This window comes from Culex quinquefasciatus, chromosome 3 (genome assembly GCF_015732765.1).
Source record: "Culex quinquefasciatus strain JHB chromosome 3, VPISU_Cqui_1.0_pri_paternal, whole genome shotgun sequence".
Taxonomy (NCBI): domain Eukaryota; kingdom Metazoa; phylum Arthropoda; class Insecta; order Diptera; family Culicidae; genus Culex; species Culex quinquefasciatus.
Window position 1 is genome coordinate 37794864 of NC_051863.1, and position 19898 is coordinate 37814761.

At 36.3% G+C, this 19898-nt stretch overlaps 1 protein-coding gene across 1 annotated transcript in view; it reads left to right on the forward strand.

Moving 5' to 3' along the window:
• The window catches only part of LOC6046522 (synaptogenesis protein syg-2), a 587979-nt gene that overhangs the window by 357781 nt on the left and 210300 nt on the right, over positions 1-19898 (forward strand). The window contains exon 9 of the mRNA XM_038265832.1: positions 10984-11128. Coding sequence (XP_038121760.1) covers positions 10984-11128 — 145 coding nt within the window. The remainder of the gene's footprint in view (positions 1-10983; positions 11129-19898) is intronic.

Below are 19898 nucleotides of genomic sequence, written 5' to 3' on the forward strand. Positions count from 1 at the left end.
CTACTAAGATTTAGTGCCCTCATAGTTTTCATACAAATCTCCATACAAAGCTTAAATGTCAGATTTAAGATGTGGCCATTTCGAAAATTTTTTCATGCTTAAATTTAGTGCTCATTTAGTGCAATTTAGTTCCCTATTACTCAGATTTAGTGCCCTCATAGTTTTTAAACAAATCGACATACAAAGTTTAATGGTTTGATTTCAGATGTCACCATTTTGAATGTTTTTTCGTGCTAAAATTTATAGCTCATTTAGTGCCCTATTACTCAGATTCAGTGCCCTCATAGTTTTCATACAAATCTCCATATGAAGATTTAAGATGTCGCCATTTTAAATATTTTTTCATGCTAAAATTTAGTGCTCATTTAGTGCCTTTGACTAAGTGCAAGTATCGAGCTGAAAATGATATTTGAAAATTTAAAATTAATTCACTGAAAACTACGAGGGCTCTAGATCTGAGGTGTAGGGCACTAAAAAGCACTAAATGAGCACTATTTTTTTTGCACAAAAAAAAAAAACAAAATTGCGCCATGTGTCATTTTGCTTGTTTTTCAAATTTTGCATGAAAATTTGTATGTAAACTACAACGGCACTAAATGTGAGGTATAGCGCACTAAATAGCATTAAATGAGCACTTAATTTTAGCACGAAAAATCATTTTAAACGGCGACATCAAAACTATTAGGGCACTAAATCTAAGGTATAGCGCACCAAATATCACTAAATAAGCACTAAATTTTAGCAAAAAAAAATCAAAATGGCGACATGTGTCATCTTGCTTGTATAGACCTTTTATTTTAGCGATTCAAAATCAAACTTTTGTAATTTTTTTTATTTTTTCATTCACTGTTCTTTTATAATGTCACGACATTTATTTGAATGATTTTAGAAATTAAAAAAAAAAATTATTCATAAATTTACTGTTGTTGATAAATTATTTTGAAAATAATTATATTTCATATGGGAATGTTGAGAAATTTTCGCGACAAAAAAAAATCTAAAATTCCATCAAATTTTCAATCTTCTAAAATTATTCTTTTGTTAATCATTAAAATATTGTAATTTTCCATTAATCAATCAATCAATCAAATCAATCTTACTGAGAAGCTAGAAATAGAGTGATTTAAATGAAAACTACATAAACCTGCTAACTTTTTTATTGCAGAATAAAAAACACTTTTTAATTATCTTTACAAAATTTTCGAAAAATTGAAACTACACATAAAGATAACATTTATTATTTTGATTTGTTTGATATCTTATTATAATGGAATTAAAATGCAAATCATAATGCTTCAAACACTTCGTTTATTTATCAATTTGAAAACCATAACGCTGTTTGTTTTCATACAAAAAAATGTTTCATTTGTCAATCAGTTTGTTCTACATTTTGAATTGATCGTCCAAATGTTTTAAGTCACTTGTTTAGTATTTCCTTTATGATTTATTATATTTAAATTAATCTGGATTTGAAAGCGGAATGTCAAATAAAAAAAAATACTTTAATTTACCAAAATTTAAACTACAGTTTTCAAATTTTTCATGATATTTTTTTTTAATTGTTTTTGCTATTAAGCTGTTATCCCGAGCAGACGGAAATAACTTGGAAATAACATATTTTGATATTTGAAAATACTTAGCCTATAACATTTTATGTTATTTATAACAAGATTTGTTATTCGGCGTTATGAATTTTGTGTTATTGGATTGTTATTGTAATAACAGACTAATAACATTTTTAATTATTCTTCGAGCAAATCTTTGTTATTATTTTTTGTTATTTTGACAACTAATCCGATCATCCCAATAACAGTTGGAGATATTCTTCCATAACAAAATATGATATTCCAAAGTTGTTTTGGCTTTCAACCAATATCATACTTATAACAAATTTTGTTATGATAACATAAACTGTTATTAATCTCTTATGCAAAAATGGATTTCTCAAGAAGATTACATAAAACTTTATGTTATCCATTCCTTTGTGGACCATCATTCAGTGAGGTACTCCTGGATTTTAGCTCCTGAAAAGTGCTTAAAAAGTGCAAAAATGCCTCAGGGCAAGAAAAAGATGCGGTCCTCACCAGCAGGATCGGCAGATTTGAAGAAGTTAAAGAATGCCGAAGCGCTACCTGCAAAGCCAGGCAGTTTGAACAAGGACGCTCAACAATTGTCTGGAAACCAGTTCGCTACCCTCCCTGTGGACGTGAGCGAGAAGGAAGAATTTGAACGACGGGAAAAGTTGCCACCCATTTTATTGAAAACATCGTCATCGGATTCGGTGCGAAAGTGGCTGACCGGGTTTATCAAATCTGGTGCTTTACGAGCTTCCATTCGCTTGTGTGCTGATGGACTCAAAATTCTGCTACCTACCAGAAAGGATTACAACTACGTTCGGGATTTCCTGAACAACACAAAGATTGAATACTACAGCCATGACGATCCAGGTAAACGTCCCATGAAACAGGTCCTCCGTGGCTTGTACGACATGGATGTGAGTGTGCTGAAAGAAGAGCTCAAAACTCTTAAGTTGAACGTGATCGAAGTCTTCAAGATGACGAGACACAACAAGGACATCAAGTATCGTGATCAACTGTACCTGGTTTATCTCGAGAGAGGATCGACAACGCCGTCTGAGCTGAAAGCAGTTCGGGCAATTTTCAACATCATCGTGACTTGGGAACGTTATCGTCCAGTGCACCGTGACGTGACACAATGTTCGAATTGCTTGCAGTTTGGACATGGTGGAAGGAACTGTTTCATCCAGAGTCGTTGTGCAACCTGCGGAGGTGAGCACAAAACTCAAGCTTGCGAAACAATCAACGAGAACATCGAAGCGAAATGCTTCAATTGCGGCGGCGACCATTCTACCAAGAATCGAAGCTGCCCAAAACGAGCTGAGTTTGTAAAAATTCGGCAGCAAGCGACGACGAGGCACCAACCAAATCGTCGCAAAACACCACCAGCATACACGGACGTGGATTTTCCTGCTTTGGCGTCACCTGGAGCGGGATCTGTTCGAGTGGTTCCAAATCTGCAGCCATTGCCGTCGAATCAGCGGCTAAGAGTTGCAGAGAATACAATACCTCCAGGCTTCAGTCAGCAACCGAGGGAAAACCAACCATCATCAACGGGTGAAGGCAGTAGTGACCTGTTTTCACCACAAGAACTGCTGAACATTTTCATCGAGATGACAACAACACTGCGTGGGTGCAAAACTCGCCAGGAACAAGTAAGAACTCTTGGAGCATTCATCTTAAAATACAGTTCGTAGTTTAATCGTTCTAGTGATTTTGAATATTTCAATGGATTTATTTTTTTTAGTTTTAGGGTAGGATTAGTTGTTAAAGTGATTTTTTTTTCTTTTTTACCCAAATGTATTCAATTCAATGCAACAATGTAAAACAATTTGAAGCAAATAAATAAATGTGATCAGTTAATAATAAAACGAAAAATACAACAAAGATGAAGAGCATTAGGCCATACCACTTATCATGTAAATGGAATGTAATTATTATAAGAATGTTCAATAAAAACATATTTAATTTCAAAAATTTTCAAACTTTATGTTATTTTAACAGTATTTGTTATTGAAATGGTATGAAATTTGTTATTACCGTCTGCCCGGGATGTTATTAAAAAAAATACCAGCAATTATCAAGAATCCACAATTTTCCCACCTTCCTGCCTTGCGCAAAGTGCGTCCCGCGCGTGATGGAGTTTTATTGATCTTGTTGAAAGTGCCAACGACATGACACCCCCCAAATAACGGGGTGTTGATGCGGGGTGGCTGATGACAGCAGCAACCAGCCCAGCCCGTGGGTCGTTATCTCTGGAGGAAGATTTGTGTCGCTACAAGGAAATTGGGAGCAATACCATTGACACAACTCCACGGCAGCCAGGCCAGGTATTCAACAGCAACAGATCCGCACAGAAGAAGATGAAAGGATGCCCAGGATGATTGCTTTCAACAGCAGCGTAATCTCACCGGTGCGCCTGGATATTAACGTAAATTGAAGCAAAATGGGCCCTTCATCCGTGGAAAATGTTGTGGGGGTGGGAGGGGGTTTATCTTTGGAAAAGGTAAAATTTTTGGTCGCGTGGGTGTTTTCTTTGATGAGAAAGGAGATTTTTCCTCGTGTCTTCTGTTGCGCCAAGTTCTTCAGAATTGAGATGTAATTTTCTCAAGTGTCATGCGACACTCCAAAAGTACTTGAACCATTTACACAATCTTCAATCATCTTTGGAGCAATCGGAGGAATTATATCAGGTATTGCCTTGAGGCACCTAAACCCCCAAGCTCGAGAAAAAGGGGAAATTCCCTCTTTTCTCGAGATTAAAAGTTTATGTGTTAAACGTCGCCAAGATCGATTTTGAAATTCTATACAGTAATTGAGAAAGCGACTTTTCGACAAGTTTCCTTGAAGACTCATATAAAAAACAATCTGTTGATCTCCCAAACTAAATTATTAAAATAACATTGTTGTTTGACCTGACTTAAATCTTCAAAATTTTAAATTTATAATATCTTTTCTATTTACTGAACCCCTACAAAAGATAGATGTGCTGTTAATTAATGATTCACATTCAAATCATTATTCTCAGTAAAAATAACGCTTTAAAAAACCCAGCATCGTTTCAGAACACTGACCATTTCGAGGGGAGTGTGATCCCTGGAAGATACCAAAAGCCGTGAAACGCAAAAGGGGTGCAAATTTACAGCACGAAAATACGCTGTTCCATTAGCATAAACATCTATTAAATATTTCCCATTATGAGAGAACGTGTGTGTGTGTGTGTGCGCGCAGCGCACGGAGAGCAAAAGTACTCGTTTTTATTTCGTGCATTTACACTGAAAAACACACCACCCCACCTCCACCCACATGGTAAGGTGCGAGTTTCGGTCCGCCCCATTCTTTTTCACGACCAACGAGAGAGGGCATTGCGAGTTGATTTAGGTCGGGGGTTGGGAAAGGAGAGTTAAAAAATAAAGCTCCCAGCGAAAGTACCAGGAATAATGAGCAAAAATAATATTTTCCATCAAGCTTTCCACCCGACTGGCTTGCGGTGTAAACACACCTCTGGCTGCTGGGAAAAAAAGTTAGCATGGGGGAGCTTTTTGGAAGTAATGTTTTTCCTAAAAAAAAAAAAAAATACACACACTTACTTATGGAAGCAAGGATTTGAGATAGCAAGGGGTACGGGTCGGAAAATTACACGCGGAAATCCGGCTTTTGTGGTTGACGCTAATTATTCTAATGAGCTTACTTTTGCACTCACTGTACCTTGTACTGGTTGAAACAGGAAAAAAAACAAAAAATAAAAATTTAATAATCTCCTTGATATAGGAGCTGGAATTTCGAGCGGTGGAATTTAACAGGTAGGAAATGTAAAAGAAACCTAAAATTTACTCAAGTATATATTTTTTTATCCAAAACTAATGGGTAATTCTCCGCCAACTCACACAGCAGTTGCCTCGACCCCTCTTCGATTTGCGTGAAACTTTGTCCTGAGGGGTAATTTTTGTCCCTGATCACGAATCCGAGGTCCGTTTTTTGATATCTCGTAACGGAGGGGCGGTACGACCCATTCCATTTTGAACTTGTTAAAAAAGACCGTATTTTTAATAAAACAAATCATAAAGTTACTTTTTTTTTCTCTTTGTTTCGTCGTTCGTATCTGTCGGGAACGGCTATGATCAAAGACGACCAACTTTTTCAATGACTCGTGATGGTTACAAGCAAACCCCTTGTATTTATATATCATTTTTTTGGTAATTGTCTGCTCTACAATTTTTTAGCACATTGTTACACTCTTAAAATAACCGCCAAGCTCCTTTCGGATCCAATGATATTCTTTTGATGATGATTATTCCATCGCTGGTTGGTAGAAAATTACCCTCATACAAGTCTTCATAATTTTTTTGCAGCTGTTTTTACAAAAATGGTACGTAAATATTTGAAATTCTGTAACTTTGCAATACAATTTTTAATTCATTTTGTGTATTTGGCAAAGTTGTAGGTATTGATGAGGACTATTCAGGAAATAATAAATGCTCGAAAAAAAATGATTTTTTAATTTTTTTTTTTTTTTTGTAAAATTCCTATTTCCTAAAATCCGTGTTTTTTTATATTTTTGATTATTTTTTTAAGTATAAGGGGACAAAAAACCCGCATCTTAAAAGCCATTCAAAAGTATGGATCTTAGTTAGGCCGTTGCAAATATTCTTCAAAGTTGGCCTGAAAAATCAGGGGGCAAAAACAATATTTTTTCGAAAATCTTCAAAATTTTATTGAAAATTTTAAGTTTAAAATGTAAAGTTAAAATGTATTTCCCCGCGTTTATAATCATATTTAGCATATTTGAACTACTTTGAAATTATTTTAAATTTTAATGAAATACCAATGTACAGTCCCACAAAAAAAATTGTTTTGGGAAAAAAAATCCGTCAATACCTCGATATTTTCAAAACTAATGATTGGAAAGCAACTGTACGCCTGTAAAAAGCATTTTAAAACACTTTTTTCGTGTTAATTGAGTTGAAAAGTCATCGATTGTGATTGGACTTCGGTCAGAACCGAGGGACATAAAATTTGGAAAATATTTGCAACGGCCTCATATTGATTTAAATATTTTTTACATCATTTTGCCTTCCTCACTGAGGTAAGGCTATAATCCTGCTCTGAAAATGAACTTTTTATTAAAAGCTCCTAGACCCACCTTCATGTATACATATCGACTCAGAATCGAAAACTGAACAAATGTCTGTGTGTGTGTGTATGTGTGTGTGTATGTGTGTGTGTATGTGTGTGTGTATGTGTGTGTGTATGTGTGTGTGTATGTGTGTGTGTATGTATGTATGTGACCAAAATTCTCACTGAGTTTTCTCAGCACTGGTTGAACCGATTTTGATCGAACTAGTTGCATTCGACTTGGTTTAAGGTCCCATACATCGCTATTGAATTGTTTGAAGTTTCGATAAGTAGTTCAAAAGTTATGTATAAAAACGTGTTTTCGCAAATATCCGGATCTCAATTATATGCACGTAAACGATGTCCGGATCCATCATCCGACCCATCGTTGGTTAGGTAATTGAGAGGTCTTTCCAATGAGTCCAAAACATTGAAGATCTGGCAACTCTGTCTCGAGTTATGACCACTAAAGTGATATTTGTGTACTTTTTTGAAGCCGGATCTCTCTTAAATGTACGTAAACTATGTCCGGATCCATCATCCGACCCATCGTTGGTTAGGCAATTGAGAAGCCTTTCCAATGAGTCCAAAACATTGAAGATCTGGCAACCCTGTCTCGAGTTATGACCACTTAAGTGATATTTATGTACTTTTTTAAAGCCGGATCTCACCTAAATGTATGTAAACTATGTTCGGAACCATCGTCCGACCCATCGTTGGTTGGGTAATTGAAAGGCTTTTCCAACGAGTCCAAAACATTGAAGATCTGGCAACCCTGTCTCGAGTTATTACCACATGAGTTATATCTGTGTTTTTTTCTGGAACTAAAAAAAGCTGAAATGTGTGTCCAAACCACTCATATTACCCATTTTTGGTAAAAAGTGAGGAAGGCATTAACCACATAGGTGGATTAGGTTAGTTTTTTTATTTAAAATTAAATTTGCGATCGAGAAGTATTTTACATTTTTAACATTATTTTAATTTTTTTATTTAGAGCATCGTTTTCAAAATAAAGCCAATCAAAGTAAAATTTTGTTGGAAAACTTTCTTTTTTTTATACTTTTTAAAATAGTGTCCGGTTGTTCCACAGACAAACAGACGTAAATCATTTAACATTTTATTCCAAAAGCCATCAATCACCAAAAATAGGAACAATGAGGTAAACCAAAACAAAAACATAACAATTTTGGTGCGCTAAGTGGAACGTCAGGGTGGAATGTGCCTTGACTGTAGCGCCATCATTTTTGGTAGATGATCCGAGGACTACTTTGAAATTCAAATCAGTCGTTATATTCGTGATTGATGGAATGCATTAAGAGATTTACGTCTGTTTGTTTGTGGTTGTTCAATCCAGAAAATATTTTTTTCGAAAAGTTCAGAAAATTTTCTTCATTTCAAAAGGGCGTAAATTGACTGTTTAGCCCTTTAAAAACGTAAGTCTTGATTCAAAAAAATTCAAAATATTGTTTTTGAAAGGAATGAAAATTTTGATGAATATTTTAACATTGAAAATCGGACCATAAGTTGCTGAGATTTCGACATTAGAAAATGGAGGGTTGATTGGGTGAGATTTAAAAAAAGTCAATATTCCAGTTTCTTTTTTTATCAGTACTATCTTAATTCCGTAGAGAACTGCTCATGTGTTTTAGGTAGAAAACCCCGCATTTTTTAAGGCATTGAGAAGCATGGACCAAAATTTTGCCGAAGAGTTATGATTTTTTATAAATTATGCCGTTGCAAATATTGTTTAAAGTTTATGCCCCCCTTTAAAATTGGTCTGAAAAATCAGGGGGCAAAACAATATTTTTCCAAAAACCTTCTAATTTCCCTGACAATAGAAGTCTAATCAACTGAAAACAATTTAAAATACATTTTTCTGCATTGATAATCAGATTAGGCATGTTTGGACTTGTTTAAAAATCTTAAGAATTTTTATAAAATTCCATAGTATAGCACCGCAAAATTTTTATTTTTCACCAAAAATTAAATTTTCGTCAATATTTATATATTTTGGTAAATAAAGATGGCAACACAACTGGACAGGTTTTAAACCTGCATTTGAAAACATTTTTTTCATTAAAATTTTGAAACCAGGGCTCGTTATTTAATTTTTTATACTTTTTTATTTGTAGGTATGGATAGGGACTATACTGAAAAAAAATGATACACGGTACAAAAAATTGGTGATTTTTTATTTAACTTTTTGTCACTAAAACTTGATTTGCAAAAAAACACTATTTTTATTTTTTTTTATTTTTTGATATCTTTTAGAGGACATAAAATGCCAACTTTCCAGAAATTTCCAGAATGGGCAAAAAATCTTTGACCGAGTTATGATTTTTTGAATTAATACAGATTTTAATTTTTCAACTTCATTTTTCGATGAAAACTCGAATTTGCAATCAAAAAGTACCTTGATGAATTTTTGATAAAGTGCACCGTTTTTAAGTTATAACCATTTTTAGGTAACTTTTTTGAAAATAGTCGCATTTTTTCATTTTTTAAAAATAGTGTCCATGTTTGCCCACCTTTGAAAAAATATGTTTGAAAAAATGAGAAAATTCTCTATATTTTGCTTTTTCGAACTTTGTTGATACGACCCTTAGTTGCTGAGATATTGCCTTGCAAAGGTTAAAAAACAGCAAATTGATGTTTTCTAAGTCTCACCCAAACAACCCACCATTTTCTAATGTCGATATTTCAGCAACTATAGGTCCGATTTACAATGTTGAAACATGAAACATTCGTGAAATTTTCCGATCTTTTCGAAAAAAATATTTTCAAAAATTTAAAGTCAAGACTAACATTTCATATAGGCATAATTTTAAATGTTTGGCCCGTTTACGACCAATATTCGATTTTTTGAAAAAAATCTGTATTGATTTAAAAAATCATAACTCGGTCAAAGGTTTTTTGCCCATTCTGAAAATTTCTGAAAAGTTGGCATTTCATGTCCTCTTAAACATATCAAAAAATTAAAAAAATAAAAATAGTGTTTTTTTGCAAATCAAGTTTTAGTGGCAAAAAGTTAAAATAAAAAACACCAATTTTTTTACCGTGTATCATTTTTTTTCAGTGTAGTCCATATCCATACCTACAACTTTGCCCAAGACACCAAATCGATCAAAAAATTCGTTCAAAAGATACAGATTTTTGAATTTTCACATATCATTTTTGTATGGACAGCTGCCAAATTTGTATGGAAAATTATATGGACAAACTAATGATGCAAAATGGCTTCTTTGGGCATACCGAAGGCACCAAAAAAGTTTCAGCCGGATTAAAAGATAAAAAAAATCGAATGACCGAAATCTCAGAGAATTGCTCACATATAAAAAATTTCAAAAAATAAAAAATACTGATTTTGGGAATTTGAATTTTAGTGAAAAACTGGTTAAAAAATCGCTGAATTTTATTTTTTCTTGTGCCTATTCCTTTCGGAATAGTCCACATAAATACCTACAATTTCGCCGAAAATACCAAATCAATAAAAAAATATGTCTGAAAAGTTACAGATTTTTAAATAATTACGTACCATTTTTGTATGAACAGCTGCCGAAATTGTCTGGAGACATTTATGAGTGAACCAATGACACAAAATGGCTTCTTTGGTGATAGGAAAAGCCCCCGTAAAGTTTGAGCCAAATCAAAAAATACAAAAAATAATGGCTGATTTAGTAGAGAATTGTTCAGTTTAGCTTTTTTCCACTCATCTCTTATCATGCGAAATACGAAATAAAAAACCAAAAATATTCATTTTTCTGAGGCACTGCCCAGCCAAAACTGCTTCAAAGGAGCCCCCACTCAGATTAGCATTCATCCGCTGATCCCTTTTAACTGGACTTATTGCACCGAAAAATGGTCAACATCGTTCAGTGGACTGCCAACAACTTGCGTCCCGCACAAAAAAAAAGATTCGCAATTAATTCGGTGCTCTTGGAAATGAAGCAACCCATCCATATAAACCAACAGTACCCTTGCCCCCTCCACGGTTTGGGTTCAAGGGTCATCGTCAAACTCCTCCAGTCGTGGTCCTTAAGTGCTCGTCACTTGAAACGGTCTTAAAAGTGAAATTAAATTCTTTGCATGACAAGTTTTCCCCTTCAAATTTGGCAGCATACTAATTTGGATTTTGCCGTCTGCAAAAAAAAAATATAATTACTCTGGTGGTTAACCCTTTTTCTTCGCCCGGGATAGCTTCCGAAAATTTCAACTTGAAATAAGAGTCGCCGTAAATTGGAGCTACTTATAATGGTTTTTTTTTTTCTCTCTCCCTTTTCTATATTTGCAGACTTCCGAGGACGGCAACAGCACCATGTCCTCGCTGGCCATCACGCCGACCCGGGACGACCACGGCAAAACGCTCACCTGCCGGGCCACCAACGAGCTGGTCAAGCGCGGCACCAAGGAGACCGCCATCAAGCTGAACGTGTTCTGTGAGTACTCTCTCGGCTGAACTGTTTGGTTTCAATGTTGTCTGATCAAACGGTGATCTTAATGGGCGAGTGATGCTTTTGAAAGAAGCGATGGCAACCTCCAAACTCACAAAAACTATTTTGAGACAATACGATCGACTGATTCCCTCAAACTAAACCAACAAAATCACTTCGAACTCGAACCGCGCCAACCCACTAACTGGAATTAATTCAAAACCAATAATTGATGGCAATCACTACAAATCACTACACTACTCGTTCAGCACTCTTCCACCTTCTCATGAAACGGTTGCTGTTCCACAAGCCGCCAAAAAACACAGATTTAATTGCCGTACTAAGGAGGAGGAGGAGGTGGAAAACTTTTCCTTCCAATGTTTTGGGCCTTTTCCCCAGCTAAACCAGAACCCCACCCAACCGTGATTGATTACACCCAAAGAGACACACACATCGCAGCGGTGGTGGTGGTGGCGGTGTGTTTGCTCTAACTCGAAGCAAGTTTTAGGCAAAGTTTTCCTCCCCTTTGGGGAGGCTCCTCAGACTATTGCACGGGGTGGAGGCTTTCGAATCTGTTTTGGCTACGAACAAGTCATTCGGAAGTTACGTACGGTTTTGTGGGTTATTTTGAATTCATTCTCCGCCAACTCGCACAGCAGTTCCCAGACCTCTTTGACATCAATATTCTCTCTCTACGCGATTTCGAACTAAAAATCGTTGAATTTTGAGAAGTTGGAGTCACTAAATCTCTAAAAGTCGGACGCAGAGTCGCGGACTCTACTTCATAGCCAAATGATCACCAGCTTACGGTAACCCCCCTAGAACCATTGGTCATGTGTTTGGGCAGCCACGAGTGCGGCCAAATGGAGCTTAGTCAAACAAAACAGACACACACACTTAAGTTGTTTTTGGTCACTTTTACCTCCCGACCACCTTCACCTAAAAGGGCAGCAACTTTACAGTTCCGGAACGAGGCCCCTCCCCACCCATCTTGGCTGGAAAGTCGTCCGGACCTGGGCCCCGGTCAACGTCAATTTGAGATTAGATAAAGCTATAACGCCGGGTTGACCCCTGTTTTTTTTTGCTTGTCAAGGGTTCTTAGGTGAAACCTATTTTTTACCGAGTTTTCACGATTTGTCAGAGTGTTTTTTGGAAAGCCGTTTTTGTACCTGGATCAACGGAATCCGAACGACACTGGACCCGGGGACTCTGATTTAATTTACCTGTGGGTTGCAGCACAACCGGAACGGGACAGTGATGTGACCAGTGAATTGGTGTTTAGAAGGGGACAGTAACTGACAACGTGAAATAGTTGCAAATGGCGTTGGTTCTCACAAATTTGCTTTTCGTTTTCGGTGTGTCGTATTTTTTACCTTTTTTCAAATATAGGCTCAACGTTATACAAAATATTGAAATCTTTGACAAATACATGGAAAATAAGCTTAGAGTGGTAAAATCTGTACCGTGCAAACGGATTTTCATATTTAAGTTGTTGAATTTCCAATAAGAGACTTACCTAATGGACCATCCATAAACCACGTGGACAACTCAGGGCGGGGGATTTGAAATTTCAAAAAAAGTGTTCACGTGATTTATGGATGGTCCCTAAGAAACAAGTCGAAGTTTCAAAAATTTGACAACGGCTTCAGTGAGTGTGGAAGACTACAAATCATGGTTGTAACAATTTATCGGGATGTTCTTGATCATCAAAGAACTCCCATGGAGTTATTGCGCGTATTCCCGAAAAAGACACGCGGCATATCAGCCTCGAAACGACGCGCCGCAATTTCGACAAATGCGCGCTGTCAAATCCCATACTGCGCATTTTGTTTTTGTTGATCTTCTTCTTCGAATCGCCTGACATTGATGCCAGTTTTGTTTTTTTTATTGCACCAAAAGTGCAGAAAATCGCTGGCAACAATGTCTACGGCATATTCTGAAATGCCGCGCGGCGTGTACTTTTGAGAGAAACGGACAATATGATTCGTTGGTTTACCACCAAGCAATTCCATTTAAAATCAAGGGAATGATTGAACGAGAGGAATCACAAATCCGCATAAATAATTTCAAGATTGTTCTGGTGTAAACCGAAAACGCGATCAAAAATTAAAGTGAAAGAATAAAGCGTCTAACTGCTTATTTAATTGTCGGTGTACAGGACGCCGCACTGTTTTAATATTTTCTGGCGTACATTAAATTTTACAGCCTAAAACTAGTAATTGAATTGGAAAATTCAAATTCTTTTTCAAATTTTCTTTTCTTGATTTGTGTGCACCTACGTCAAAGACCAAGATTGTTTACTTTTTGCTCTTTGGTCTGACAGTCTTGGTCTGACAGATTTGGTCTGACAGCTTTATCATGGATTTTGGTCTGGTCCAGGCGAGGGATAGGACACAGCACCTTCCTGTGTAAAATAGGGAATCGGTTGTACCGGACCCTCTCCGATTTCAATGAAACTTTTTAGACATGTTATCCTACGCTTATGTAAGCTTTTTTTTTGTATATGGAGCCAGTTTAGATTATGACATTGGAGAAGGGCGTAAGTGTTTAAAATATTTTTGTAAACCGGAATTTAAATATTGCTGTATCGCGAATCAAAAAGTGGTCAAAGACAAACTTGTAGGAAATTTGATGCGCTTTCCAAAAAAATACACAAAAAGAAAAAACAAGCCACTTTTATGGGATTTTTTGTTTTTTTAAGTTTAAATGTTAAATTTGAAGGTGAGTCCAGGATTTTTTTTCGTTCAAAATTTTTGTGAAAATATCCTAAGATGTTACAAAAATATTTACCAAAAATGTAGGATGGAGCAACTCTCCTAAAAAAAACAAAAATCATTAACTGAAACTGTTTTTTTGAAGTGCTCTAAACGTCAAAATTTTCAAAACAAAATACAGGAATCGATTATCCAGACAATTTTACATAAAAATCTTCATATTGACCACTGTCGTATGTCCGATCCTCAGTGTTGCGTTCCTCACGCGCTCACGCGCTCGTGATCGCTCACTTTTCGCTCATTCGTGAGGAGGAGCGCTGCGCGAGCTAGCTCACGTTTGCCCGCGCTCACGTTTGCTCCGATTTTTTCAGCTCGCGTTTGCTCCACGCTCGCGCTCGCGCTCATATTTCGCTCACGGAGCGCTCATTTTGGACGTGTCGCTAATCATTTAACGTTTTTGAGAAAGTTTTTATTTCAATTCTAGATGAATTTTTTGCTTGAGGTGCAGTAGGGCTGAGGACATATGATTTTTGGAATAGCTTATTTTCATCAACCTTGTTTTAAAATAAAAGGTTGGATTTGCAAGAGTCAAATCATTTTTTAGACATACAGTTGAATGTATAAATATTTTAGAATTTAAAAGCCTTATTGTAGCAGAGAGGTAAGGGGGGAGGGGTATAGACGCCTAAATAAAAGGGCCTGTAAACATTAGAAAAACTTACAAAACAATGAATTGATTCAAGAGGATTTATGCATTGGTAAGTTCGATTCAATGTTAAATGCTTCGTTGATTAAAATATAACATTAAACTGTTTTATGTACCGTCAGTGGGGGTGACATTGGGTCTGGGGGGTGAGATTGGGTCAAATTGATTTTTTACGGATTTTACCATTCCTCAGATTCTTCTCAATGAAACTGGATTCTGCTAAAAGGTTGTGTAGGGGACATCTTAAGATGACTTCGCTGAAAAATCTCGTCCCTAGAACAAATCCGGTTATTTTGGCAGCTGTCTAAAATTGAGGTACGTTTTTGGCCAAAAATGACCTCTCGAAAAATCATTTTTCTAATATTTTTGTTGGGATTGCTCAAAAACTACCCAAATGTTTGAAAATCTCCACTTCAAACATTGTCAATACGATTCCTTCGAACAAGAAACACTGTTGGATGACTTGTTTTTACCATATCGTTGTATTTGAGCATCATTTTAGTTCAAACTATTGGCATTAAAGGTAGTGTTCATCAAAATTTCCCATATTTTGGGAAAATGTTAGTAAACTATCTAAGAACAAATCTACGTTGAAAGATTTTCGATGTTATTTAAATTGTTTTTGTTATTAAGAAATTACAAGAGGTGAATCGTTTTTGGCCCATAGTCACCCCCACTGACGGTACCTAATCAGTGTTTTGACTACATTTCCAGATTGCGGGTCAGAATTAGCTACTATTAAAAAAAAGTTATTCCGTTTATTAAATCTTTAAATGATTCAGTGATAAGAAATGGATGATCATTTCTATAAAGTTAGTCTTTATTTGGTAGAAGTTTCAGAAAATAGGGTAACATTTTTGAAACAGTTCTATTTTTAAATATTAGCCTAAAAATTGCTAATGGTTGAAATAACCCTTTTGACTCAAATCAAATAAATTGTCAATATTTTTCACCACAAAAAGGTTGGCTCTTCTTCCAACAAGTGGATTTTATTCAACATTTCCGCAACCAAACCTCTGAAAATATTCAATTACAAGTTATATATGATTTTTTGAACATGAATGATTGTAACTGTTTAAAAGATTATTCAAAATAATCAAAACATACATAAATTGTCATTTTTTTTTGTACATATCAGCAATACAATATGGTCAAATATGGATTTGATTTGTGAACAAATAGTGCATCTCTTCACGTCAATGAATGTTTACATTATGAATTAAGTTTTTTGTTAATTGTTCGAAAAATGTCTAGATTTTAAATAGAACGTAAATTTCGGTTCGCTGACCAAATCCACTTCATTGCATACTTTTGTTTGTTCGACCACTTTCTTGTTTGTTTTTGCTGCCTGTGCTGAGATAGTTCTGGAAACTTCGTTTCAAACAGGCAGATGCTTCAACAGGAAAAAAACAACTACCTACTTTGGCTCACCAGCTCACGTGAGCGTAAAACGCTCCGGTGAGCGTGAGCGAGCACGAGCTACCTGATAAAAACTCACGCTCCAGCTGGAGCGAGCAAGCCTTCCGTGAGCGCTCGCTCATTCGCAACCCTGCCGATCCTTGTGAAGTTACAGCGGTTTTCAAAACAAAAGTGTTGAAAAAAAAAAATTGGACGAGCTTTTCGGTAAAATTTTTTACAAGTCTGAAAAAACAAGTCTGTCATAACAAAATTGCCAGGAACCATAAAAAACCTATTTTTTCAACATTTTTATTTTTTTAAACCGATGTAACTTTACAAGGATCGGACTTAGGACAGTGGTCAACATGAAGACTTTTATGTAAAATTGTGTGGAGAATCGATTCCCGTATTAAGTTTTTGAAAATTTTGACGTTTAGAGCACTTTTCAAAAAAACAGTTTGCAGGCTGCAAATTATTGAAAAACATGTCTTTTTTCGAATGTTCAAAAATGGAAGGGGTCGTACCGCCCCTCCGTCACGAGATATCAAAAAACGGACCTCGAATTCGTGATCAGAGACAGAAGTTACCCCATAGGATAAAGTTTCAAGCAAATCGAAGAGGGATCGGGACAGCTTGGGTAGAGAATTACCCATGTACAAAATTTAAATTTTATCCAAAAATCACTATGTTTTCAAAAATATAAAACTCGGCGGCAAAATGTTTGACCTTAATTCTCTATGCCTCAAAAGTTGCGGGTTTTGGTCCCCTGAAACATATCAAAAAAATAATAGTTTAAATAATCAAAAAAAAAATAAAACCACGGATATGTTTTTTCCGTGTACCCAAGGTTGCCAGATTGCCAGATAAATCTGGGAATGCCAGATTTTTCAAGTGTCAGTCAGAATAAAGAGTCATCCTTCTCAGTGCCAGATTTTGCCAGATTTTTCTGGTTATGCCCATTTTGAACAACTTTTTGATTAAAATGAATAAATTTAACTGAAAATAAATAAAAAAGAATAAGTTTTTCTTAGAGGGAATTATAATAATTAAACATTTTGAGTTCAAAAAAAAATCAAATTATTCGCTCTACAGCATTGCTTTGGCGTTCTCGATTGCGAGATTCCTACTCGAAACTAGGTGTCCGAAGGATTGATTGTTGAGGCAATTGCAAACCTCTTTTTACACCTTAGCTTCCATCCACCCCGGGATTCGAACTGACGACCTTTGGATTGTGAGCCCAACTGCCTACCAGCGACTCCACCGAGGCAGGACCCAGGGAGACGACTCCTACACCTGGACTGAGCTAACGACCTAACCTTTAAGGTTAGACCGGGACCAACATTTACTTCCCTGTCCGACGGAAGGCGTGATCAGACAAATCTCGTCTCAAAATTTGCCACCGGGACCTTCTGGGATCAAACCCAGGCCGACTGGGTGAGAGGCAACCACGCTTACCCCTACACCACGGTCCCGGCAGTCCCGTTTGAGTTCATAAAATCAATTAAGCCACCTGGATTCTACAATTTTTTGAATTAATTCATATCCTTCATCCCCTAATCATTAAGAATGGTTCGATTTCCATCTGCCAGATTTTTCAAGATTTTTGATCGATCTTTGCCAGATTCTTCCAATTTTGACCTGGCAACTCTGCGTGTACCTATTTTTTTCTTAATAGTCCTCATCAATACGTATAACTTTGCCCAAGACATGAAATTGATCAAAAAATCCTTCAAGAGTTACAGATTTTCGAATAATTGCGTACCATTTTTGTATGGATAGCTGCCAAAATTGTTAGGAGACTTTTATGGGTGAACCAGTGCCACAAAATGGTTTCTTTGGTCTTACTGAAGACCCCCACAAAGCTTGTGCCAAATCAAATAATACAAAAAAAAATGGCCGAAATTAGAAGATTTCGTAGAGAATTGTTCATTTATAAAATACCTTATTTTTCGATATTTTTATGATAATCAAAAACTGCATTTTGAGCTATGAAAAAGTTTTTCACATTCACGTTTTAAACACGATATTAAATTTTATGTAAAATTTTTAAATTTTAATTGCAAATTTGACTTTACTTTTGGAAATAATGTCTGAAAGTTCATCGACTTTTCGATGCTTTTTTTTCAAAATTATTATTTTTGACCAAATTATGCAATAGCCCAAAAGATGAAATTTTTCATAACATGAGATGAGATGACTTGAGATTTTTCAAAAAGGTTATTTCTCGCAATTTGATATTTGGTGTGAAAAGATGAATTGAAAAACGAATTCGTAAGCAATTCCTGAACAATTTTGTCAGATAAGATCAGAAAATACGTTCTTACGATACAGATTTTTTTATATATTTTAATAGCCTTTTTGTATGGACTGCTGCTAAAAATTGTTTGGACGAACTAACGATACAAAATGACTTCTTTGACCATAGAAAAGTAAACACAAAGTTTCATCTAAATTAAACAAAATCCAAAAAATAATCGTTGTCCGAAGTGTAAGATGATTGTTCAATAGTGTTTAGTGTTGAAAAAAAGCCCATAATAAATGTTTCACTTAAGAACCCCTGGCTAAAGAAATGAATAATGACGGTCAAGCACGGCAGTCCCAATTCTCCGAAAAAAGCCAAAATAAAACCCGAAGCACGAGCTGTGAATTTGGATAAATTTGACCATTTTGCAGGTGAGTGAAATGGAAATCTGTCTTTACGGATGGGTGCCACAGCAGCTCTAAAATTCGTCCTCCTTGGAAAAGCCATAATTGAAAATAAAAGCGCTTGAAGTGGGGCGAAGGAAAATGACGAGAAACAAAATGTCACCCCCCCCCCTCCCCTCCTTTGAATGGATGGACAGGTGGTTGATCCGTTTGAACTTTGCAAGGGGTGGGGGGACAAAACAACAAAGAACGGGGGGTCAATACGGTTGTGGAATAAATTGTCCGTTCAATTCTAGGGGGAAAGGGTTGCTTTCGCTGGTCATGACCAAACGGACCAAGACGAAGAAAAATGATGTTAACCTTTTTTTTCGGCGTCGGAGGGGCCAAAGTGTAAAAGGCTATCCGGTTTTCGGATTTTTTTTTTGGTCGTCTTTTTTCGTCTTACCAACAGATAAAGAGATAAGGCATAAAATTAAACGATCCATTTGCATTTGAAAGAGGGCAACCGGCCGGCGGCGGCCTTTTGAAGTTACCTGGACCGGATGCTTAGACCGCTTGTGGAAACTTTATATTCTTGGCTGAATGCTCGTCTGCCCCCCGGAGAGCAAAAAGAGGAAAATAATCGTGAAGACCATCCTGAGTGATGGGCACAATTTTGAGCATTCAACAGCGGAACGTCGGGAAATTAATTGTGGACGGAACTATGGCAGATGATTAGAATTTTTGTTTGGACATTACATTTTGAAGACAAATTAATTGGATCGCTACGTTTTCGCAAGCATTAAAAATTATTTAATTTGCCTTACGTTGAATACGTGAAACTTAAAGCGACAACTTTTCAAACTCTTAAATATTGACTTACCTTTTTCGTGTACGAGACTAATGTGTACCCTACTCGTCTTTCCACGGTTAACTGAGACTAGGCCAAACCGAAACGTTACAAACGGAGCTGAGAGAATGGACCCACATATCGTCGCCGTCGTGCTAACTTGTCGTACGTGCATTTTGGGCCAAATTGGGTTAAGAACGCCATTTTGTGCATCTTACAATGCCACATCTTTTGACCTTCACAGATCCCCAAAATTCGATTTCAATCCTAAGATATTCAATGAAAACCATAAAGGCTCCGAAAATTTTTGTCACTTTTCATATAAAAGTAGTTTCAGTCTTGTCGTGCTATCTTGTCACTCCCTGAAAATTGATGTAAGTACGACAAAAGGCCAAAGGGATTTCAGGTCAGGATGCGTTTGACGCACGTACATGCTAGTCTACCGTACACTGTTTCAATTATAACTCGGGACTCCAGCAACCA